The 25,932-nt window shown below is 41.2% G+C and overlaps 4 protein-coding genes across 4 annotated transcripts; all 4 read left to right on the plus strand.

The window, feature by feature from the left end:
* Nucleotides 1–3,081: 3,081 nt before the first annotated feature.
* Nucleotides 3,082–4,050, plus strand: LOC142068744 (olfactory receptor 10A4-like). Its single transcript, XM_075118564.1, has one exon. It carries the CDS (start codon nt 3,082–3,084, stop codon nt 4,048–4,050), a length of 969 nt encoding a protein of 322 aa, XP_074974665.1.
* A 5,871-nt stretch (nt 4,051–9,921) lies between these two features.
* On the plus strand, nt 9,922–10,890 carry LOC142068745 (olfactory receptor 10A4-like). Its single transcript, XM_075118565.1, has one exon. It carries the CDS (start codon nt 9,922–9,924, stop codon nt 10,888–10,890), a length of 969 nt encoding a protein of 322 aa, XP_074974666.1.
* A 5,830-nt stretch (nt 10,891–16,720) lies between these two features.
* Nucleotides 16,721–17,689, plus strand: LOC142068746 (olfactory receptor 10A4-like). Its single transcript, XM_075118566.1, has one exon. It carries the CDS (start codon nt 16,721–16,723, stop codon nt 17,687–17,689), a length of 969 nt encoding a protein of 322 aa, XP_074974667.1.
* Nucleotides 17,690–23,536: 5,847 nt separating this feature from the next.
* LOC142068747 (olfactory receptor 10A4-like) lies at nt 23,537–24,505 on the plus strand. Its single transcript, XM_075118567.1, has one exon. It carries the CDS (start codon nt 23,537–23,539, stop codon nt 24,503–24,505), a length of 969 nt encoding a protein of 322 aa, XP_074974668.1.
* The last annotated feature ends 1,427 nt before the right edge of the window (nt 24,506–25,932 follow it).

Raw genomic sequence — 25,932 nt, forward strand, 5'->3', positions numbered from 1 at the left:
TGCCCGACCTTTCTTTCTTTCTTTCTTTCTTTCTTTCTTTCTTTCTTTCTTTCTTTCTTTCTTTCTTTCTTTCTTTCTTAGCAATCACTATTTTTACCTTTACTCAGATGACACTAAAACAAAACACCGTTAGGCTGCAAGTGCAATGGTGCATGGCATTTTAAAAACATTTAACTCATACGGGTTGTAGTTATCTCAGAGAGAGTGAACAGTTATAAAGGACCAGAAGTCCAGCTGGTGTTAACCAGTGTAGCTCCATTGGAGTCAATGGGTCCATCTATAGCTCTGCTGGATTAAATGGGTCAGTTCCCCCCTTTTGTAAATGGATGCAGTTCCATTGAAATCAATGGGGCCAGATTCCTAGCTGCTGTAAACCAGACATAACCACAGTATAGTCAATTCTGCCATTTCCAAAGATGGGTTGAATTATTTTAGTGCTATGGAGTTATGGTAATTTACATGAGCTAAATATCCTTCCTGTAATGCCTAATTTTGTCTATCTTGGTGTCTGAGATTCTTATTTCTTAACGCCACTATCCCATATTACACCTCATGGAAGATTCAAGATCACAGTTAATAGACATATGGAGAGACTGCCGAGACTTAAGACCTCGGATCACTACCCTTTCCTGCTTCTGCACGTGGGCACCAATGATACTGCCAAGAATGACTTTGAGCAGATCACTGCAGACTACGTGGCCCTGGGAAGAAGGATAAAGGAGTTTGAGGCGCAAGTGGTGTTCTCGTCCATCCTCCCCGTGGAAGGAAAAGGCCTGGGTAGAGACCGTCCAATCGTGGAAGTCAACGTGGAAGTCAATATTGAAGGTGGTAAGGATATGCAAAATACAATAATTGTTATTGCTCATTTTTATTTCAACTCTGTCATTTCACTGTCATGCCTTTTATTAAGAAGTTCCTTGTCAACAAATAACCTAGAAGTAAAACTTCTCTGGAAATCATCTCTTCATACATTGTAGGATCTTCCTTCTAAAATTCTTTGTAGCAAGGTGATTAGACAAAGATCCTCCACTGTTGTAAAGCAGTATAGCTCTTTTTATACCCATGGAGTTGTTAAGATTTACACCAGCAAAGGGATTGGCCCTAGCTCTTACTTTGAATATTGAGAGAAACCAATGCATTACAAATGTTGTGATGATAATGGCAGGAATGATTTAAGTTGTTCTCTAATATTTAAGGAAGAATAACTTTTAATAGTACACAAAAGTTCAAAGTTCCCCATTGTTTTCACCATTTATTGCACTTCTCATTATTTAAAGTGCTTCAATCATGTTGGGCTCAGCAGCATCAGTTTACTCATGTGAGTAGTCCTCACGTATGTGAATTGTAATTGCAGTGGGAATACTTGCATTCGTATCACAATTCTCATGATTAAGATCTGAATGAGATCAGAATTTGCCCTAATTTGAGAAATCTTATTTGATAAACGTGGCTGTAGAAAGAAAGAAAGAAAGAAAGAAAGAAAGAAAGAAAGAAAGAAAGAAAGAAAGAAAGAAAGAAAGAAAGAAAGAAAATCCCTTTTTGAATTATCGTGTAGACAGAAAAGAAATGTGTTCGAAGAGGAAGAACAGAACCCCTGATATTAGAAACTGGTATTCCTCCATTGCTGGTATAAACTGATGTAGCTCCTTTAGAGTAAATTTATCAGATCCCCATGTGTTGTAAATCAGTTGTATTTCCACTGGTGTCAAAGTGGTCATTGTGATGGGTTGCTCCCCCGCCCCTGAGGTGCCACCTGATGTACTGGGGTAACACTCAGCCCACCTGTTCCACAAGCCTGGGGTTCCTTACATTGTCCTGCTGAGCCAGGCCGACACCCTCCTCCAGCACAAATGAAGGCAGGGACACATCCAGCTGTGGAAAGAAACAGACACTGAAATCACAACTGCATGGGAAGGCTTCAGCTAGGGAATTGCCCAGGACTAGAGTTGGTGGAATCTCCATCCTTAGAGGTTTTTAAGGCCTGGTTTGACAAAGTCCTGGCTGTGATGATTTAGTTGGTGTTGGTCCTCCTGAGGTCTCTTCCAACCCCCGTCTTCTATGATTCTATGATTAGCCAGCAAATAAAACAAAAACACAATATAAGCTTAATATACTAAAGAAACTCGTTACAAATAGTAATTTCTCACCCTAAATGTTCATTTAGGCAGATTTCAGAAGTTCTTGAAAGCAAGCTGCTCTTGCTTGCAGTTAAAACTCCAGGTATTTCTTTCACAGGTCAGACACCTTTTCAACCTGGGCTCAACCCTTATCCCCCCCTTTATCTTTGTTCCTTATATGTTTCCAGCAGTCATCCTGGGCGGGGATTCAGTGAAGAATGAACCCTAATTATCTCACTCCCCTGCCTTAAATAAGATTTACATATGGCAGGAATCCTTTGTCTTTCAGTGTGATTCCCACACCCCTCAGTGGAAAAATACTGGTGTTTTATCATGGAAACCAGTACCTTGTGACTTGAACACATGACCGTGCACTGTCAAAGCAGCCATAGGTCACAGGCAGTTTGTAGCTTCCCTGGAAAGCTTCTCAGGAAGGTGGGAGATTAGCATCTTTAAAGACCTATTGTTCTTCCTAATGGTCCATTGACTTGTTCCCAGCTAGCCAGCCGGAATGATTGCATTCTGTCTAGTGGGCATTCCCCAGGTACAAACACTTTTGCTAACTTTAGATACAGCAATGATACTTGCATACAGATAAGCTAATCATATTCAGTCGATCATAACCTCTCCAATGATACCTCATATAACCTATTTTGCATAAAATACATTAGGATTATGACACAATCATATCATATTATTACTATGAAAAATATGGGAAGCAGTGTCACAGTCATATCTCCAGGTGATCTACAAAGTCACAGCTTGATTGATATCAATACAGCTATACCAGTTTATACTCAATGATGATTGGGCCCAGTTACATCTTTATATCCAGAACTGCAGCAAGTTTTTGTCTGACGCGTCCCAACATGTAGGAAACCAGTATGAATTGTATGATTCACATGCACACATATGGTATTCTTCAGATTCAGCTCCAGTGTCTCTCTCTTTGTCACCCTTGCAGATGACATATTCTGAGAGAGAGCCTGATGAGAACCAGACCGTTTCTGAGGTGTTCATCTTGGTGGGGTTTTCGTACCTTACCAGACTCCAAATCCTTCTGTTTCTGGTGTTTCTGGTCATCTACCTGGTCACCCTGGTGGGGAACCTGCTCATTATCCTCCTTATAAAGCTAAACCCCTCACTTCATACCCCCATGTATTTCTTCCTGCTCAACTTGTCCTTCTTGGAAATCTGCTACACAAGCAGTGTGGTCCCTCAGCTGCTGGCTCACCTCCTGGTGGAGCAAAAGACCCTCTCCATTGCAGGCTGCGCTGCCCAGATGTACATCTTCACCATCATGGGCCTCACGGAATGCTGCCTTCTAGCAGCCATGGCGTATGATCGCTACATAGCTATATGCAACCCCCTGCACTACAGAACCATCATGAGTGGCCAGGTGTGCGCACAGCTTGTGGGTGCTTCATGGACCATTGGCATCTTGGTGGAAGTAGCTCAAACCACGTGGATCTTCAGCCTTCCCTTCTGTGGCTCCAACCGCATCCACCACTTCTTCTGCGACATCCCACCAGTGATAAAGAGGGCATGCACAGACACATCCAAAAACCAAATTGTGGTCTTGGCTCTGTCCGTGCTGTTTATCATGAGCCCTTTCCTGCTGATAATCCTGTCCTACATCTGCATTATCTCCACCATACTCAAACTGCCGTCGGTAGAGGGAAGGCGTAAAGCCTTCTCCACCTGCTCCTCCCACCTCATGGTGGTGACTTTGTTCTATGGAACAGCCCTTTTCACCTACCTGAGGCCCAAGTCTATCTCCACCCCGGAGGGTGATCAACTGATTTCCCTCATGTACACAGTTGTCACCCCAGTGTTGAACCCCATAATATACACTCTCAGGAACAAAGAGGTGAAGGGAGCCTTTAGAAAAACAATAGGGAAGAGCATCTCTTCACACAACCAGAGAAATTAAAGAACGAAAAGCAGAGTCAATCAAAATGGGGGGAATAAGGGAAATTCATAAACATTTTGTTGAATTTCTCCCGATGACCCTCACTTTTTTAATTGGAATTTTTCCATTTGAAAAACTTTGGCTTGTTCTAAACCTGTTGGGAAAATAGGAAGAGAAACTTTTCTTAAATGAAATAAATAAATAAATAAACTTTCTTCAAACTTTTGATAGCCAGAACCTTTTGACCAGATCTAAAGATCATTGAAAAATCAAATGATCATCTTTAATCAAAGTAGTGTCCTGATTTTACATCTTCAAAATTTGAAATGAGACAAAGCAAAAAAAAAAAACAATTAACATAAAAAGCATTTCATAAAATGTTCATCTTGGTTAGTTGGAATTTAACAATTTTCACCAAAATTTTAATAGTTGAATAATTCCAACCAGCTCTATAGAAAAGTCAATTTAGGCTTCCCCTTTTCCTACTCTGGAAGTCCAGTGCAGCATTTTAGGTTTTGGGTCGGGTTGTGATTTTTCGGCTGTCGAATGCATTTCCCCAGTGCTCCCTCTGGCCTAATTTAAAATAACATTCCTCGGCACTTATGGCTTCCTATATAAGACACTGATCTATTTTTCAATGCCCAACCTGATCATATCACACAACAACTCTGGGAGATGGCTCTTGACTTCCATGGCATTTTTTACTAGCAGATCAGATTGTAAGATTATGGTGTTTATCATAGATTCATCAATTTTAAGGTAATAAGGGTCCATTTTGATTATCTAGTCTGATATCAGCAATTTCAAGGGATGTCCAACATTGCTTATTTTGCCTGGTACTGGAGCACGCCCTGTGGGGATGGGCATGCACTGTCCAGTCATGGATAGGAGCTCTAAGCCCAGAACTCTAAGAAGCAACTATTGAGCATGTGGAAACTGAGATTTTTTCAAATGCTCATAACTTGGCCAAGTCTGGGTGTTGTTTCCTGGAAGCAGCAAAAGGTGCATCCCTGAAACCAGGGTGATCCCCCCCCCCCCATATTTAATTTTTCTGCTTCAATGCCTACCGGTGCTAGAGTGTCCGGAAAGAGAATTCTTCCTCTTTGTTAACACAGGGGAACCAATGTATTTTCCCGTAATCTCTTTCTTGGAAATGACTGAACCTTTTTTGGGGGGAACCCTTAAGAAAATTTTCTATTGAGGCAGACATCCAACACGAAAACTTTCAGCCCAAATGGTTAAAGTTTTAGGACGTTATAAGGAATTAAAAATGGGGTCTTGTAAATGCAAAGTGTTGGGTAACATCATTTATAGGGTTTTCTCCCATTGCCACCCCTTGTCTGGAGTCTATCTAGATTCATAGATTCTAAGGCCAGACAGAACCACAGTGATAATCTAGTCTGACGTCCGGTATAACATGGGCCATAAAACTTCCTCAAAATAATTCCTAAAGCATAACTTTTAGTAAAAACATCCAGTCTTGACTGGATCCACCACATACCTCAATAATTTTTTGCAGTGGTTAATTGACCTCACCATTAAAAATGTACAATATATTTCCAGTCTGAATCAGCGCCAGGTCCTGAGCTTGTGTAAACTGACACAGTTCAACTGATTCCAGAGTAGCTAGGGCTATTTATGCCAACTCAGGATCTGGTTCTTTCAGTGGAACTACAATGATTTAAACCACCTGGAGATCTGTCCCATTGACTTCCACGGACCTGTGGTTGATTTACTCCCACTCGGGATCCAGTCTATTACACAGTTTCAGATCCATAATCTTTGCCTGTCATTCTGAAAGAAAGATGAGTCAAAAGTTCTTAACCCATCTGCCCTTCTGTCAAGGTTTCTTCCCCACTCTGAACTCTAGGGTACAGATGTGGGGACCTGCATGAAAACCTCCTAAACTTACTTTTACCAGCTTAGATTAAAACTTCCCCAAGGCACAAACTATTTTACCCTTTGCCCTTGGACTTCCACTGCCACCACCAAACTTTATCTGGGTTCCTGAGAAAACGTTGTCTGGAAACATCTTTCCCCCCAAAATCCTCCCAACTCTTGCACCCCACTTCCTGGGGAAGGTTTGGTAAAAATCCTCACCAATTTGCATAGGTGACCACAGACCCAAACCCTTGGATCTGAGAACAATGAAAAAATCATGCAGTTCTTGAAAAGAAACACTTTAATAGAAGAAACAGTAAAAAGAATCACCTCTGTAAAATCAGGATGGTAAATACCTTACAGAGTAACTAGAATCCCTCTAGGCAAAACCTTAAGTTACAAAAAGACACACAGACAGAAATATTCATTCTATTCAGCACAACTTAATTTTCTCAGCCATTTAAAGAAATCATAATCTAAAACATACCTAGCTGGATTACTTACTAAGTTCTAAGATTCCATTCCTGTTCTGTCCCTGGCAAAAGCATCACACAGACAGACACAGACCCTTTGTTTTTTTCCCTCCTCCCAGCTTTTGAAAGTATCTTGTCTCCTCATTGGTCATTTTGGTCAGGTGCCAGCGAGGTTATCCTAGCTTCTTAACCCTTTACAGGGGAGAGGATTTTTCCTCTGGCCAGGAGGGATTTTAGAGGTGTTTACCCTTCCCTTTATATTTATAACACCTTCCATGGCTCTTTGTCGCATGGGATTATTTACAATAGTGGAACTTTTAATGGCTAGTGATTCAGTCTCACTGGGTCAGAACATCGGAGGAATTCAGTGTTGCAGAGTTTTTTTATATCTGATTTTCAACTTCTGCTGGGATGGATTGCCCGACCTTTCTTTCTTTCTTTCTTTCTTTCTTTCTTTCTTTCTTTCTTTCTTTCTTTCTTTCTTTCTTTCTTTCTTTCTTTCTTTCTTTCTTTCTTTCTTTCTTTCTTTCTTTCTTTCTTAGCAATCACTATTTTTACCTTTACTCAGATGACACTAAAACAAAACACCGTTAGGCTGCAAGTGCAATGGTGCATGGCATTTTAAAAACATTTAACTCATACGGGTTGTAGTTATCTCAGAGAGAGTGAACAGTTATAAAGGACCAGAAGTCCAGCTGGTGTTAACCAGTGTAGCTCCATTGGAGTCAATGGGTCCATCTATAGCTCTGCTGGATTAAATGGGTCAGTTCCCCCCTTTTGTAAATGGATGCAGTTCCATTGAAATCAATGGGGCCAGATTCCTAGCTGCTGTAAACCAGACATAACCACAGTATAGTCAATTCTGCCATTTCCAAAGATGGGTTGAATTATTTTAGTGCTATGGAGTTATGGTAATTTACATGAGCTAAATATCCTTCCTGTAATGCCTAATTTTGTCTATCTTGGTGTCTGAGATTCTTAATTCTTAACGCCACTATCCCATATTACACCTCATGGAAGATTCAAGATCACGGTTAATAGACATATGGAGAGACTGCCGAGACTTAAGACCTCGGATCACTACCCTTTCCTGCTTCTGCACGTGGGCACCAATGATACTGCCAAGAATGACTTTGAGCAGATCACTGCAGACTACGTGGCCCTGGGAAGAAGGATAAAGGAGTTTGAGGCGCAAGTGGTGTTCTCGTCCATCCTCCCCGTGGAAGGAAAAGGCCTGGGTAGAGACCGTCCAATCGTGGAAGTCAACGTGGAAGTCAATATTGAAGGTGGTAAGGATATGCAAAATACAATAATTGTTATTGCTCATTTTTATTTCAACTCTGTCATTTCACTGTCATGCCTTTTATTAAGAAGTTCCTTGTCAACAAATAACCTAGAAGTAAAACTTCTCTGGAAATCATCTCTTCATACATTGTAGGATCTTCCTTCTAAAATTCTTTGTAGCAAGGTGATTAGACAAAGATCCTCCACTGTTGTAAAGCAGTATAGCTCTTTTTATACCCATGGAGTTGTTAAGATTTACACCAGCAAAGGGATTGGCCCTAGCTCTTACTTTGAATATTGAGAGAAACCAATGCATTACAAATGTTGTGATGATAATGGCAGGAATGATTTAAGTTGTTCTCTAATATTTAAGGAAGAATAACTTTTAATAGTACACAAAAGTTCAAAGTTCCCCATTGTTTTCACCATTTATTGCACTTCTCATTATTTAAAGTGCTTCAATCATGTTGGGCTCAGCAGCATCAGTTTACTCATGTGAGTAGTCCTCACGTATGTGAATTGTAATTGCAGTGGGAATACTTGCATTCGTATCACAATTCTCATGATTAAGATCTGAATGAGATCAGAATTTGCCCTAATTTGAGAAATCTTATTTGATAAACGTGGCTGTAGAAAGAAAGAAAGAAAGAAAGAAAGAAAGAAAGAAAGAAAGAAAGAAAGAAAGAAAGAAAGAAAGAAAGAAAATCCCTTTTTGAATTATCGTGTAGACAGAAAAGAAATGTGTTCGAAGAGGAAGAACAGAACCCCTGATATTAGAAACTGGTATTCCTCCATTGCTGGTATAAACTGATGTAGCTCCTTTAGAGTAAATTTATCAGATCCCCATGTGTTGTAAATCAGTTGTATTTCCACTGGTGTCAAAGTGGTCATTGTGATGGGTTGCTCCCCCGCCCCTGAGGTGCCACCTGATGTACTGGGGTAACACTCAGCCCACCTGTTCCACAAGCCTGGGGTTCCTTACATTGTCCTGCTGAGCCAGGCCGACACCCTCCTCCAGCACAAATGAAGGCAGGGACACATCCAGCTGTGGAAAGAAACAGACACTGAAATCACAACTGCATGGGAAGGCTTCAGCTAGGGAATTGCCCAGGACTAGAGTTGGTGGAATCTCCGTCCTTAGAGGTTTTTAAGGCCTGGTTTGACAAAGTCCTGGCTGTGATGATTTAGTTGGTGTTGGTCCTCCTGAGGTCTCTTCCAACCCCCGTCTTCTATGATTCTATGATTAGCCAGCAAATAAAACAAAAACACAATATAAGCTTAATATACTAAAGAAACTCGTTACAAATAGTAATTTCTCACCCTAAATGTTCATTTAGGCAGATTTTAGAAGTTCTTGAAAGCAAGCTGCTCTTGCTTGCAGTTAAAACTCCAGGTATTTCTTTCACAGGTCAGACACCTTTTCAACCTGGGCTCAACCCTTATCCCCCCCTTTATCTTTGTTCCTTATATGTTTCCAGCAGTCATCCTGGGCGGGGATTCAGTGAAGAATGAACCCTAATTATCTCACTCCCCTGCCTTAAATAAGATTTACATATGGCAGGAATCCTTTGTCTTTCAGTGTGATTCCCACACCCCTCAGTGGAAAAATACTGGTGTTTTATCATGGAAACCAGTACCTTGTGACTTGAACACATGACCGTGCACTGTCAAAGCAGCCATAGGTCACAGGCAGTTTGTAGCTTCCCTGGAAAGCTTCTCAGGAAGGTGGGAGATTAGCATCTTTAAAGACCTATTGTTCTTCCTAATGGTCCATTGACTTGTTCCCAGCTAGCCAGCCGGAATGATTGCATTCTGTCTAGTGGGCATTCCCCAGGTACAAACACTTTTGCTAACTTTAGATACAGCAATGATACTTGCATACAGATAAGCTAATCATATTCAGTCGATCATAACCTCTCCAATGATACCTCATATAACCTATTTTGCATAAAATACATTAGGATTATGACACAATCATATCATATTATTACTATGAAAAATATGGGAAGCAGTGTCACAGTCATATCTCCAGGTGATCTACAAAGTCACAGCTTGATTGATATCAATACAGCTATACCAGTTTATACTCAATGATGATTGGGCCCAGTTACATCTTTATATCCAGAACTGCAGCAAGTTTTTGTCTGACGCGTCCCAACATGTAGGAAACCAGTATGAATTGTATGATTCACATGCACACATATGGTATTCTTCAGATTCAGCTCCAGTGTCTCTCTCTTTGTCACCCTTGCAGATGACATATTCTGAGAGAGAGCCTGATGAGAACCAGACCATTTCTGAGGTGTTCATCTTGGTGGGGTTGTCGTACCTTACCAGACTCCAAATCCTTCTGTTTCTGGTGTTTCTGGTCATCTACCTGGTCACCCTGGTGGGGAACCTGCTCACTATCCTCCTTATAAAGCTAAACCCCTCACTTCATACCCCCATGTATTTCTTCCTGCTCAACTTGTCCTTCTTGGAAATCTGCTACACAAGCAGTGTGGTCCCTCAGCTGCTGGCTCACCTCCTGGTGGAGCAAAAGACCCTCTCCATTGCAGGCTGCGCTGCCCAGATGTACATCTTCACCATCATGGGCCTCACGGAATGCTGCCTTCTAGCAGCCATGGCGTATGATCGCTACATAGCTATATGCAACCCCCTGCACTACAGAACCATCATGAGTGGCCAGGTGTGCGCACAGCTTGTGGGTGCTTCATGGACCATTGGCATCTTGGTGGAAGTAGCTCAAACCACGTGGATCTTCAGCCTTCCCTTCTGTGGCTCCAACCGCATCCACCACTTCTTCTGCGACATCCCACCAGTGATAAAGAGGGCATGCACAGACACATCCAAAAACCAAATTGTGGTCTTGGCTCTGTCCGTGCTGTTTATCATGAGCCCTTTCCTGCTGATAATCCTGTCCTACATCTGCATTATCTCCACCATACTCAAACTGCCGTCGGTAGAGGGAAGGCGTAAAGCCTTCTCCACCTGCTCCTCCCACCTCATGGTGGTGACTTTGTTCTATGGAACAGCCCTTTTCACCTACCTGAGGCCCAAGTCTATCTCCACCCCGGAGGGTGATCAACTGATTTCCCTCATGTACACAGTTGTCACCCCAGTGTTGAACCCCATAATATACACTCTCAGGAACAAAGAGGTGAAGGGAGCCTTTAGAAAAACAATAGGGAAGAGCATCTCTTCACACAACCAGAGAAATTAAAGAACGAAAAGCAGAGTCAATCAAAATGGGGGGAATAAGGGAAATTCATAAACATTTTGTTGAATTTCTCCCGATGACCCTCACTTTTTTAATTGGAATTTTTCCATTTGAAAAACTTTGGCTTGTTCTAAACCTGTTGGGAAAATAGGAAGAGAAACTTTTCTTAAATGAAATAAATAAATAAATAAACTTTCTTCAAACTTTTGATAGCCAGAACCTTTTGACCAGATCTAAAGATCATTGAAAAATCAAATGATCATCTTTAATCAAAGTAGTGTCCTGATTTTACATCTTCAAAATTTGAAATGAGACAAAGCAAAAAAAAAAAACAATTAACATAAAAAGCATTTCATAAAATGTTCATCTTGGTTAGTTGGAATTTAACAATTTTCACCAAAATTTTAATAGTTGAATAATTCCAACCAGCTCTATAGAAAAGTCAATTTAGGCTTCCCCTTTTCCTACTCTGGAAGTCCAGTGCAGCATTTTAGGTTTTGGGTCGGGTTGTGATTTTTCGGCTGTCGAATGCATTTCCCCAGTGCTCCCTCTGGCCTAATTTAAAATAACATTCCTCGGCACTTATGGCTTCCTATATAAGACACTGATCTATTTTTCAATGCCCAACCTGATCATATCACACAACAACTCTGGGAGATGGCTCTTGACTTCCATGGCATTTTTTACTAGCAGATCAGATTGTAAGATTATGGTGTTTATCATAGATTCATCAATTTTAAGGTAATAAGGGTCCATTTTGATTATCTAGTCTGATATCAGCAATTTCAAGGGATGTCCAACATTGCTTATTTTGCCTGGTACTGGAGCACGCCCTGTGGGGATGGGCATGCACTGTCCAGTCATGGATAGGAGCTCTAAGCCCAGAACTCTAAGAAGCAACTATTGAGCATGTGGAAACTGAGATTTTTTCAAATGCTCATAACTTGGCCAAGTCTGGGTGTTGTTTCCTGGAAGCAGCAAAAGGTGCATCCCTGAAACCAGGGTGATCCCCCCCCCCCATATTTAATTTTTCTGCTTCAATGCCTACCGGTGCTAGAGTGTCCGGAAAGAGAATTCTTCCTCTTTGTTAACACAGGGGAACCAATGTATTTTCCCGTAATCTCTTTCTTGGAAATGACTGAACCTTTTTTGGGGGGAACCCTTAAGAAAATTTTCTATTGAGGCAGACATCCAACACGAAAACTTTCAGCCCAAATGGTTAAAGTTTTAGGACGTTATAAGGAATTAAAAATGGGGTCTTGTAAATGCAAAGTGTTGGGTAACATCATTTATAGGGTTTTCTCCCATTGCCACCCCTTGTCTGGAGTCTATCTAGATTCATAGATTCTAAGGCCAGACAGAACCACAGTGATAATCTAGTCTGACGTCCGGTATAACATGGGCCATAAAACTTCCTCAAAATAATTCCTAAAGCATAACTTTTAGTAAAAACATCCAGTCTTGACTGGATCCACCACATACCTCAATAATTTTTTGCAGTGGTTAATTGACCTCACCATTAAAAATGTACAATATATTTCCAGTCTGAATCAGCGCCAGGTCCTGAGCTTGTGTAAACTGACACAGTTCAACTGATTCCAGAGTAGCTAGGGCTATTTATGCCAACTCAGGATCTGGTTCTTTCAGTGGAACTACAATGATTTAAACCACCTGGAGATCTGTCCCATTGACTTCCACGGACCTGTGGTTGATTTACTCCCACTCGGGATCCAGTCTATTACACAGTTTCAGATCCATAATCTTTGCCTGTCATTCTGAAAGAAAGATGAGTCAAAAGTTCTTAACCCATCTGCCCTTCTGTCAAGGTTTCTTCCCCACTCTGAACTCTAGGGTACAGATGTGGGGACCTGCATGAAAACCTCCTAAACTTACTTTTACCAGCTTAGATTAAAACTTCCCCAAGGCACAAACTATTTTACCCTTTGCCCTTGGACTTCCACTGCCACCACCAAACTTTATCTGGGTTCCTGAGAAAACGTTGTCTGGAAACATCTTTCCCCCCAAAATCCTCCCAACTCTTGCACCCCACTTCCTGGGGAAGGTTTGGTAAAAATCCTCACCAATTTGCATAGGTGACCACAGACCCAAACCCTTGGATCTGAGAACAATGAAAAAATCATGCAGTTCTTGAAAAGAAACACTTTAATAGAAGAAACAGTAAAAAGAATCACCTCTGTAAAATCAGGATGGTAAATACCTTACAGAGTAACTAGAATCCCTCTAGGCAAAACCTTAAGTTACAAAAAGACACACAGACAGAAATATTCATTCTATTCAGCACAACTTAATTTTCTCAGCCATTTAAAGAAATCATAATCTAAAACATACCTAGCTGGATTACTTACTAAGTTCTAAGATTCCATTCCTGTTCTGTCCCTGGCAAAAGCATCACACAGACAGACACAGACCCTTTGTTTTTTTCCCTCCTCCCAGCTTTTGAAAGTATCTTGTCTCCTCATTGGTCATTTTGGTCAGGTGCCAGCGAGGTTATCCTAGCTTCTTAACCCTTTACAGGGGAGAGGATTTTTCCTCTGGCCAGGAGGGATTTTAGAGGTGTTTACCCTTCCCTTTATATTTATAACACCTTCCATGGCTCTTTGTCGCATGGGATTATTTACAATAGTAGAACTTTTAATGGCTAGTGATTCAGTCTCACTGGGTCAGAACATCGGAGGAATTCAGTGTTGCAGAGTTTTTTTATATCTGATTTTCAACTTCTGCTGGGATGGATTGCCTGACCTTTCTTTCTTTCTTTCTTTCTTTCTTTCTTTCTTTCTTTCTTTCTTTCTTTCTTTCTTTCTTTCTTTCTTTCTTTCTTTCTTAGCAATCACTATTTTTACCTTTACTCAGATGACACTAAAACAAAACACCGTTAGGCTGCAAGTGCAATGGTGCATGGCATTTTAAAAACATTTAACTCATACGGGTTGTAGTTATCTCAGAGAGAGTGAACAGTTATAAAGGACCAGAAGTCCAGCTGGTGTTAACCAGTGTAGCTCCATTGGAGTCAATGGGTCCATCTATAGCTCTGCTGGATTAAATGGGTCAGTTCCCCCCTTTTGTAAATGGATGCAGTTCCATTGAAATCAATGGGGCCAGATTCCTAGCTGCTGTAAACCAGACATAACCACAGTATAGTCAATTCTGCCATTTCCAAAGATGGGTTGAATTATTTTAGTGCTATGGAGTTATGGTAATTTACATGAGCTAAATATCCTTCCTGTAATGCCTAATTTTGTCTATCTTGGTGTCTGAGATTCTTATTTCTTAACGCCACTATCCCATATTACACCTCATGGAAGATTCAAGATCACGGTTAATAGACATATGGAGAGACTGCCGAGACTTAAGACCTCGGATCACTACCCTTTCCTGCTTCTGCACGTGGGCACCAATGATACTGCCAAGAATGACTTTGAGCAGATCACTGCAGACTACGTGGCCCTGGGAAGAAGGATAAAGGAGTTTGAGGCGCAAGTGGTGTTCTCGTCCATCCTCCCCGTGGAAGGAAAAGGCCTGGGTAGAGACCGTCCAATCGTGGAAGTCAACGTGGAAGTCAATATTGAAGGTGGTAAGGATATGCAAAATACAATAATTGTTATTGCTCATTTTTATTTCAACTCTGTCATTTCACTGTCATGCCTTTTATTAAGAAGTTCCTTGTCAACAAATAACCTAGAAGTAAAACTTCTCTGGAAATCATCTCTTCATACATTGTAGGATCTTCCTTCTAAAATTCTTTGTAGCAAGGTGATTAGACAAAGATCCTCCACTGTTGTAAAGCAGTATAGCTCTTTTTATACCCATGGAGTTGTTAAGATTTACACCAGCAAAGGGATTGGCCCTAGCTCTTACTTTGAATATTGAGAGAAACCAATGCATTACAAATGTTGTGATGATAATGGCAGGAATGATTTAAGTTGTTCTCTAATATTTAAGGAAGAATAACTTTTAATAGTACACAAAAGTTCAAAGTTCCCCATTGTTTTCACCATTTATTGCACTTCTCATTATTTAAAGTGCTTCAATCATGTTGGGCTCAGCAGCATCAGTTTACTCATGTGAGTAGTCCTCACGTATGTGAATTGTAATTGCAGTGGGAATACTTGCATTCGTATCACAATTCTCATGATTAAGATCTGAATGAGATCAGAATTTGCCCTAATTTGAGAAATCTTATTTGATAAACGTGGCTGTAGAAAGAAAGAAAGAAAGAAAGAAAGAAAGAAAGAAAGAAAGAAAGAAAGAAAGAAAGAAAGAAAATCCCTTTTTGAATTATCGTGTAGACAGAAAAGAAATGTGTTCGAAGAGGAAGAACAGAACCCCTGATATTAGAAACTGGTATTCCTCCATTGCTGGTATAAACTGATGTAGCTCCTTTAGAGTAAATTTATCAGATCCCCATGTGTTGTAAATCAGTTGTATTTCCACTGGTGTCAAAGTGGTCATTGTGATGGGTTGCTCCCCCGCCCCTGAGGTGCCACCTGATGTACTGGGGTAACACTCAGCCCACCTGTTCCACAAGCCTGGGGTTCCTTACATTGTCCTGCTGAGCCAGGCCGACACCCTCCTCCAGCACAAATGAAGGCAGGGACACATCCAGCTGTGGAAAGAAACAGACACTGAAATCACAACTGCATGGGAAGGCTTCAGCTAGGGAATTGCCCAGGACTAGAGTTGGTGGAATCTCCGTCCTTAGAGGTTTTTAAGGCCTGGTTTGACAAAGTCCTGGCTGTGATGATTTAGTTGGTGTTGGTCCTCCTGAGGTCTCTTCCAACCCCCGTCTTCTATGATTCTATGATTAGCCAGCAAATAAAACAAAAACACAATATAAGCTTAATATACTAAAGAAACTCGTTACAAATAGTAATTTCTCACCCTAAATGTTCATTTAGGCAGATTTTAGAAGTTCTTGAAAGCAAGCTGCTCTTGCTTGCAGTTAAAACTCCAGGTATTTCTTTCACAGGTCAGACACCTTTTCAACCTGGGCTCAACCCTTATCCCCCCCTTTATCTTTGTTCCTTATATGTTTCCAGCAGTCATCCTGGGCGGGGATTCAGTGAAGAATGAACCCTAATTATCTCACTCCCCTGCCTTAAATAAGATTTACATATGGCAGGAATCCTTTGTCTTTCAGTGTGATTCCCACACCCCTCAGTGGAAAAATACTGGTGTTTTATCATGGAAACCAGTACCTTGTGACTTGAACACATGACCGTGCACTGTCAAAGCAGCCATAGGTCACAGGCAGTTTGTAGCTTCCCTGGAAAGCTTCTCAGGAAGGTGGGAGATTAGCATCTTTAAAGACCTATTGTTCTTCCTAATGGTCCATTGACTTGTTCCCAGCTAGCCAGCCGGAATGATTGCATTCTGTCTAGTGGGCATTCCCCAGGTACAAACACTTTTGCTAACTTTAGATACAGCAATGATACTTGCATACAGATAAGCTAATCATATTCAGTCGATCATAACCTCTCCAATGATACCTCATATAACCTATTTTGCATAAAATACATTAGGATTATGACACAATCATATCATATTATTACTATGAAAAATATGGGAAGCAGTGTCACAGTCATATCTCCAGGTGATCTACAAAGTCACAGCTTGATTGATATCAATACAGCTATACCAGTTTATACTCAATGATGATTGGGCCCAGTTACATCTTTATATCCAGAACTGCAGCAAGTTTTTGTCTGACGCGTCCCAACATGTAGGAAACCAGTATGAATTGTATGATTCACATGCACACATATGGTATTCTTCAGATTCAGCTCCAGTGTCTCTCTCTTTGTCACCCTTGCAGATGACATATTCTGAGAGAGAGCCTGATGAGAACCAGACCATTTCTGAGGTGTTCATCTTGGTGGGGTTGTCGTACCTTACCAGACTCCAAATCCTTCTGTTTCTGGTGTTTCTGGTCATCTACCTGGTCACCCTGGTGGGGAACCTGCTCACTATCCTCCTTATAAAGCTAAACCCCTCACTTCATACCCCCATGTATTTCTTCCTGCTCAACTTGTCCTTCTTGGAAATCTGCTACACAAGCAGTGTGGTCCCTCAGCTGCTGGCTCACCTCCTGGTGGAGCAAAAGACCCTCTCCATTGCAGGCTGCGCTGCCCAGATGTACATCTTCACCATCATGGGCCTCACGGAATGCTGCCTTCTAGCAGCCATGGCGTATGATCGCTACATAGCTATATGCAACCCCCTGCACTACAGAACCATCATGAGTGGCCAGGTGTGCGCACAGCTTGTGGGTGCTTCATGGACCATTGGCATCTTGGTGGAAGTAGCTCAAACCACGTGGATCTTCAGCCTTCCCTTCTGTGGCTCCAACCGCATCCACCACTTCTTCTGCGACATCCCACCAGTGATAAAGAGGGCATGCACAGACACATCCAAAAACCAAATTGTGGTCTTGGCTCTGTCCGTGCTGTTTATCATGAGCCCTTTCCTGCTGATAATCCTGTCCTACATCTGCATTATCTCCACCATACTCAAACTGCCGTCGGTAGAGGGAAGGCGTAAAGCCTTCTCCACCTGCTCCTCCCACCTCATGGTGGTGACTTTGTTCTATGGAACAGCCCTTTTCACCTACCTGAGGCCCAAGTCTATCTCCACCCCGGAGGGTGATCAACTGATTTCCCTCATGTACACAGTTGTCACCCCAGTGTTGAACCCCATAATATACACTCTCAGGAACAAAGAGGTGAAGGGAGCCTTTAGAAAAACAATAGGGAAGAGCATCTCTTCACACAACCAGAGAAATTAAAGAACGAAAAGCAGAGTCAATCAAAATGGGGGGAATAAGGGAAATTCATAAACATTTTGTTGAATTTCTCCCGATGACCCTCACTTTTTTAATTGGAATTTTTCCATTTGAAAAACTTTGGCTTGTTCTAAACCTGTTGGGAAAATAGGAAGAGAAACTTTTCTTAAATGAAATAAATAAATAAATAAACTTTCTTCAAACTTTTGATAGCCAGAACCTTTTGACCAGATCTAAAGATCATTGAAAAATCAAATGATCATCTTTAATCAAAGTAGTGTCCTGATTTTACATCTTCAAAATTTGAAATGAGACAAAGCAAAAAAAAAAAACAATTAACATAAAAAGCATTTCATAAAATGTTCATCTTGGTTAGTTGGAATTTAACAATTTTCACCAAAATTTTAATAGTTGAATAATTCCAACCAGCTCTATAGAAAAGTCAATTTAGGCTTCCCCTTTTCCTACTCTGGAAGTCCAGTGCAGCATTTTAGGTTTTGGGTCGGGTTGTGATTTTTCGGCTGTCGAATGCATTTCCCCAGTGCTCCCTCTGGCCTAATTTAAAATAACATTCCTCGGCACTTATGGCTTCCTATATAAGACACTGATCTATTTTTCAATGCCCAACCTGATCATATCACACAACAACTCTGGGAGATGGCTCTTGACTTCCATGGCATTTTTTACTAGCAGATCAGATTGTAAGATTATGGTGTTTATCATAGATTCATCAATTTTAAGGTAATAAGGGTCCATTTTGATTATCTAGTCTGATATCAGCAATTTCAAGGGATGTCCAACATTGCTTATTTTGCCTGGTACTGGAGCACGCCCTGTGGGGATGGGCATGCACTGTCCAGTCATGGATAGGAGCTCTAAGCCCAGAACTCTAAGAAGCAACTATTGAGCATGTGGAAACTGAGATTTTTTCAAATGCTCATAACTTGGCCAAGTCTGGGTGTTGTTTCCTGGAAGCAGCAAAAGGTGCATCCCTGAAACCAGGGTGATCCCCCCCCCCCCATATTTAATTTTTCTGCTTCAATGCCTACCGGTGCTAGAGTGTCCGGAAAGAGAATTCTTCCTCTTTGTTAACACAGGGGAACCAATGTATTTTCCCGTAATCTCTTTCTTGGAAATGACTGAACCTTTTTTGGGGGGAACCCTTAAGAAAATTTTCTATTGAGGCAGACATCCAACACGAAAACTTTCAGCCCAAATGGTTAAAGTTTTAGGACGTTATAAGGAATTAAAAATGGGGTCTTGTAAATGCAAAGTGTTGGGTAACATCATTTATAGGGTTTTCTCCCATTGCCACCCCTTGTCTGGAGTCTATCTAGATTCATAGATTCTAAGGCCAGACAGAACCACAGTGATAATCTAGTCTGACGTCCGGTATAACATGGGCCATAAAACTTCCTCAAAATAATTCCTAAAGCATAACTTTTAGTAAAAACATCCAGTCTTGACTGGATCCACCACATACCTCAATAATTTTTTGCAGTGGTTAATTGACCTCACCATTAAAAATGTACAATATATTTCCAGTCTGAATCAGCGCCAGGTCCTGAGCTTGTGTAAACTGACACAGTTCAACTGATTCCAGAGTAGCTAGGGCTATTTATGCCAACTCAGGATCTGGTTCTTTCAGTGGAACTACAATGATTTAAACCACCTGGAGATCTGTCCCATTGACTTCCACGGACCTGTGGTTGATTTACTCCCACTCGGGATCCAGTCTATTACACAGTTTCAGATCCATAATCTTTGCCTGTCATTCTGAAAGAAAGATGAGTCAAAAGTTCTTAACCCATCTGCCCTTCTGTCAAGGTTTCTTCCCCACTCTGAACTCTAGGGTACAGATGTGGGGACCTGCATGAAAACCTCCTAAACTTACTTTTACCAGCTTAGATTAAAACTTCCCCAAGGCACAAACTATTTTACCCTTTGCCCTTGGACTTCCACTGCCACCACCAAACTTTATCTGGGTTCCTGAGAAAACGTTGTCTGGAAACATCTTTCCCCCCAAAATCCTCCCAACTCTTGCACCCCACTTCCTGGGGAAGGTTTGGTAAAAATCCTCACCAATTTGCATAGGTGACCACAGACCCAAACCCTTGGATCTGAGAACAATGAAAAAATCATGCAGTTCTTGAAAAGAAACACTTTAATAGAAGAAACAGTAAAAAGAATCACCTCTGTAAAATCAGGATGGTAAATACCTTACAGAGTAACTAGAATCCCTCTAGGCAAAACCTTAAGTTACAAAAAGACACACAGACAGAAATATTCATTCTATTCAGCACAACTTAATTTTCTCAGCCATTTAAAGAAATCATAATCTAAAACATACCTAGCTGGATTACTTACTAAGTTCTAAGATTCCATTCCTGTTCTGTCCCTGGCAAAAGCATCACACAGACAGACACAGACCCTTTGTTTTTTTCCCTCCTCCCAGCTTTTGAAAGTATCTTGTCTCCTCATTGGTCATTTTGGTCAGGTGCCAGCGAGGTTATCCTAGCTTCTTAACCCTTTACAGGGGAGAGGATTTTTCCTCTGGCCAGGAGGGATTTTAGAGGTGTTTACCCTTCCCTTTATATTTATAACACCTTCCATGGCTCTTTGTCGCATGGGATTATTTACAATAGTAGAACTTTTAATGGCTAGTGATTCAGTCTCACTGGGTCAGAACATCGGAGGAATTCAGTGTTGCAGAGTTTTTTTATATCTGATTTTCAACTTCTGCTGGGATGGATTGCCTGACCTTTCTTTCTTTCTTTCTTTCTTTCTTTCTTTCTTTCTTTCTTTCTTTCTTTCTTTCTTTCTTTCTTTCTTTCTTTCTTTCTTTCTTTCTTTCTTTCTTAGCAATCACTATTTTTACCTTTACTCAGATGACACTAAAACAAAACACCGTTAGGCTGCAAGTGCAATGGTGCATGGCATTTTAAAAACATTTAACTCATACGGGTTGTAGTTATCTCAGAGAGAGTGAACAGTTATAAAGGACCAGAAGTCCAGCTGGTGTTAACCAGTGTAGCTCCATTGGAGTCAATGGGTCCATCTATAGCTCTGCTGGATTAAATGGGTCAGTTCCCCCCTTTTGTAAATGGATGCAGTTCCATTGAAATCAATGGGGCCAGATTCCTAGCTGCTGTAAACCAGACATAACCACAGTATAGTCAATTCTGCCATTTCCAAAGATGGGTTGAATTATTTTAGTGCTATGGAGTTATGGTAATTTACATGAGCTAAATATCCTTCCTGTAATGCCTAATTTTGTCTATCTTGGTGTCTGAGATTCTTATTTCTTAACGCCACTATCCCATATTACACCTCATGGAAGATTCAAGATCACGGTTAATAGACATATGGAGAGACTGCCGAGACTTAAGACCTCGGATCACTACCCTTTCCTGCTTCTGCACGTGGGCACCAATGATACTGCCAAGAATGACTTTGAGCAGATCACTGCAGACTACGTGGCCCTGGGAAGAAGGATAAAGGAGTTTGAGGCGCAAGTGGTGTTCTCGTCCATCCTCCCCGTGGAAGGAAAAGGCCTGGGTAGAGACCGTCCAATCGTGGAAGTCAACGTGGAAGTCAATATTGAAGGTGGTAAGGATATGCAAAATACAATAATTGTTATTGCTCATTTTTATTTCAACTCTGTCATTTCACTGTCATGCCTTTTATTAAGAAGTTCCTTGTCAACAAATAACCTAGAAGTAAAACTTCTCTGGAAATCATCTCTTCATACATTGTAGGATCTTCCTTCTAAAATTCTTTGTAGCAAGGTGATTAGACAAAGATCCTCCACTGTTGTAAAGCAGTATAGCTCTTTTTATACCCATGGAGTTGTTAAGATTTACACCAGCAAAGGGATTGGCCCTAGCTCTTACTTTGAATATTGAGAGAAACCAATGCATTACAAATGTTGTGATGATAATGGCAGGAATGATTTAAGTTGTTCTCTAATATTTAAGGAAGAATAACTTTTAATAGTACACAAAAGTTCAAAGTTCCCCATTGTTTTCACCATTTATTGCACTTCTCATTATTTAAAGTGCTTCAATCATGTTGGGCTCAGCAGCATCAGTTTACTCATGTGAGTAGTCCTCACGTATGTGAATTGTAATTGCAGTGGGAATACTTGCATTCGTATCACAATTCTCATGATTAAGATCTGAATGAGATCAGAATTTGCCCTAATTTGAGAAATCTTATTTGATAAACGTGGCTGTAGAAAGAAAGAAAGAAAGAAAGAAAGAAAGAAAGAAAGAAAGAAAGAAAGAAAGAAAGAAAGAAAATCCCTTTTTGAATTATCGTGTAGACAGAAAAGAAATGTGTTCGAAGAGGAAGAACAGAACCCCTGATATTAGAAACTGGTATTCCTCCATTGCTGGTATAAACTGATGTAGCTCCTTTAGAGTAAATTTATCAGATCCCCATGTGTTGTAAATCAGTTGTATTTCCACTGGTGTCAAAGTGGTCATTGTGATGGGTTGCTCCCCCGCCCCTGAGGTGCCACCTGATGTACTGGGGTAACACTCAGCCCACCTGTTCCACAAGCCTGGGGTTCCTTACATTGTCCTGCTGAGCCAGGCCGACACCCTCCTCCAGCACAAATGAAGGCAGGGACACATCCAGCTGTGGAAAGAAACAGACACTGAAATCACAACTGCATGGGAAGGCTTCAGCTAGGGAATTGCCCAGGACTAGAGTTGGTGGAATCTCCATCCTTAGAGGTTTTTAAGGCCTGGTTTGACAAAGTCCTGGCTGTGATGATTTAGTTGGTGTTGGTCCTCCTGAGGTCTCTTCCAACCCCCGTCTTCTATGATTCTATGATTAGCCAGCAAATAAAACAAAAACACAATATAAGCTTAATATACTAAAGAAACTCGTTACAAATAGTAATTTCTCACCCTAAATGTTCATTTAGGCAGATTTCAGAAGTTCTTGAAAGCAAGCTGCTCTTGCTTGCAGTTAAAACTCCAGGTATTTCTTTCACAGGTCAGACACCTTTTCAACCTGGGCTCAACCCTTATCCCCCCCTTTATCTTTGTTCCTTATATGTTTCCAGCAGTCATCCTGGGCGGGGATTCAGTGAAGAATGAACCCTAATTATCTCACTCCCCTGCCTTAAATAAGATTTACATATGGCAGGAATCCTTTGTCTTTCAGTGTGATTCCCACACCCCTCAGTGGAAAAATACTGGTGTTTTATCATGGAAACCAGTACCTTGTGACTTGAACACATGACCGTGCACTGTCAAAGCAGCCATAGGTCACAGGCAGTTTGTAGCTTCCCTGGAAAGCTTCTCAGGAAGGTGGGAGATTAGCATCTTTAAAGACCTATTGTTCTTCCTAATGGTCCATTGACTTGTTCCCAGCTAGCCAGCCGGAATGATTGCATTCTGTCTAGTGGGCATTCCCCAGGTACAAACACTTTTGCTAACTTTAGATACAGCAATGATACTTGCATACAGATAAGCTAATCATATTCAGTCGATCATAACCTCTCCAATGATACCTCATATAACCTATTTTGCATAAAATACATTAGGATTATGACACAATCATATCATATTATTACTATGAAAAATATGGGAAGCAGTGTCACAGTCATATCTCCAGGTGATCTACAAAGTCACAGCTTGATTGATATCAATACAGCTATACCAGTTTATACTCAATGATGATTGGGCCCAGTTACATCTTTATATCCAGAACTGCAGCAAGTTTTTGTCTGACGCGTCCCAACATGTAGGAAACCAGTATGAATTGTATGATTCACATGCACACATATGGTATTCTTCAGATTCAGCTCCAGTGTCTCTCTCTTTGTCACCCTTGCAGATGACATATTCTGAGAGAGAGCCTGATGAGAACCAGACCATTTCTGAGGTGTTCATCTTGGTGGGGTTTTCGTACCTTACCAGACTCCAAATCCTTCTGTTTCTGGTGTTTCTGGTCATCTACCTGGTCACCCTGGTGGGGAACCTGCTCATTATCCTCCTTATAAAGCTAAACCCCTCACTTCATACCCCCATGTATTTCTTCCTGCTCAACTTGTCCTTCTTGGAAATCTGCTACACAAGCAGTGTGGTCCCTCAGCTGCTGGCTCACCTCCTGGTGGAGCAAAAGACCCTCTCCATTGCAGGCTGCGCTGCCCAGATGTACATCTTCACCATCATGGGCCTCACGGAATGCTGCCTTCTAGCAGCCATGGCGTATGATCGCTACATAGCTATATGCAACCCCCTGCACTACAGAACCATCATGAGTGGCCAGGTGTGCGCACAGCTTGTGGGTGCTTCATGGACCATTGGCATCTTGGTGGAAGTAGCTCAAACCACGTGGATCTTCAGCCTTCCCTTCTGTGGCTCCAACCGCATCCACCACTTCTTCTGCGACATCCCACCAGTGATAAAGAGGGCATGCACAGACACATCCAAAAACCAAATTGTGGTCTTGGCTCTGTCCGTGCTGTTTATCATGAGCCCTTTCCTGCTGATAATCCTGTCCTACATCTGCATTATCTCCACCATACTCAAACTGCCGTCGGTAGAGGGAAGGCGTAAAGCCTTCTCCACCTGCTCCTCCCACCTCATGGTGGTGACTTTGTTCTATGGAACAGCCCTTTTCACCTACCTGAGGCCCAAGTCTATCTCCACCCCGGAGGGTGATCAACTGATTTCCCTCATGTACACAGTTGTCACCCCAGTGTTGAACCCCATAATATACACTCTCAGGAACAAAGAGGTGAAGGGAGCCTTTAGAAAAACAATAGGGAAGAGCATCTCTTCACACAACCAGAGAAATTAAAGAACGAAAAGCAGAGTCAATCAAAATGGGGGGAATAAGGGAAATTCATAAACATTTTGTTGAATTTCTCCCGATGACCCTCACTTTTTTAATTGGAATTTTTCCATTTGAAAAACTTTGGCTTGTTCTAAACCTGTTGGGAAAATAGGAAGAGAAACTTTTCTTAAATGAAATAAATAAATAAATAAACTTTCTTCAAACTTTTGATAGCCAGAACCTTTTGACCAGATCTAAAGATCATTGAAAAATCAAATGATCATCTTTAATCAAAGTAGTGTCCTGATTTTACATCTTCAAAATTTGAAATGAGACAAAGCAAAAAAAAAAAACAATTAACATAAAAAGCATTTCATAAAATGTTCATCTTGGTTAGTTGGAATTTAACAATTTTCACCAAAATTTTAATAGTTGAATAATTCCAACCAGCTCTATAGAAAAGTCAATTTAGGCTTCCCCTTTTCCTACTCTGGAAGTCCAGTGCAGCATTTTAGGTTTTGGGTCGGGTTGTGATTTTTCGGCTGTCGAATGCATTTCCCCAGTGCTCCCTCTGGCCTAATTTAAAATAACATTCCTCGGCACTTATGGCTTCCTATATAAGACACTGATCTATTTTTCAATGCCCAACCTGATCATATCACACAACAACTCTGGGAGATGGCTCTTGACTTCCATGGCATTTTTTACTAGCAGATCAGATTGTAAGATTATGGTGTTTATCATAGATTCATCAATTTTAAGGTAATAAGGGTCCATTTTGATTATCTAGTCTGATATCAGCAATTTCAAGGGATGTCCAACATTGCTTATTTTGCCTGGTACTGGAGCACGCCCTGTGGGGATGGGCATGCACTGTCCAGTCATGGATAGGAGCTCTAAGCCCAGAACTCTAAGAAGCAACTATTGAGCATGTGGAAACTGAGATTTTTTCAAATGCTCATAACTTGGCCAAGTCTGGGTGTTGTTTCCTGGAAGCAGCAAAAGGTGCATCCCTGAAACCAGGGTGATCCCCCCCCCCCCATATTTAATTTTTCTGCTTCAATGCCTACCGGTGCTAGAGTGTCCGGAAAGAGAATTCTTCCTCTTTGTTAACACAGGGGAACCAATGTATTTTCCCGTAATCTCTTTCTTGGAAATGACTGAACCTTTTTTGGGGGGAACCCTTAAGAAAATTTTCTATTGAGGCAGACATCCAACACGAAAACTTTCAGCCCAAATGGTTAAAGTTTTAGGACGTTATAAGGAATTAAAAATGGGGTCTTGTAAATGCAAAGTGTTGGGTAACATCATTTATAGGGTTTTCTCCCATTGCCACCCCTTGTCTGGAGTCTATCTAGATTCATAGATTCTAAGGCCAGACAGAACCACAGTGATAATCTAGTCTGACGTCCGGTATAACATGGGCCATAAAACTTCCTCAAAATAATTCC

Source organism: Caretta caretta, chromosome 13, assembly GCF_965140235.1.
Source record: "Caretta caretta isolate rCarCar2 chromosome 13, rCarCar1.hap1, whole genome shotgun sequence".
Taxonomy (NCBI): Eukaryota; Metazoa; Chordata; order Testudines; family Cheloniidae; genus Caretta; species Caretta caretta.

Coding starts and splice junctions, on each gene's coding strand:
- LOC142068744 (XM_075118564.1), top strand. CDS start 3,082: ATGACATATTCTGAGAGAGAGCCTGATGAGAACCAGACCGTTTCTGAG.
- LOC142068745 (XM_075118565.1), top strand. CDS start 9,922: ATGACATATTCTGAGAGAGAGCCTGATGAGAACCAGACCATTTCTGAG.
- LOC142068746 (XM_075118566.1), top strand. CDS start 16,721: ATGACATATTCTGAGAGAGAGCCTGATGAGAACCAGACCATTTCTGAG.
- LOC142068747 (XM_075118567.1), top strand. CDS start 23,537: ATGACATATTCTGAGAGAGAGCCTGATGAGAACCAGACCATTTCTGAG.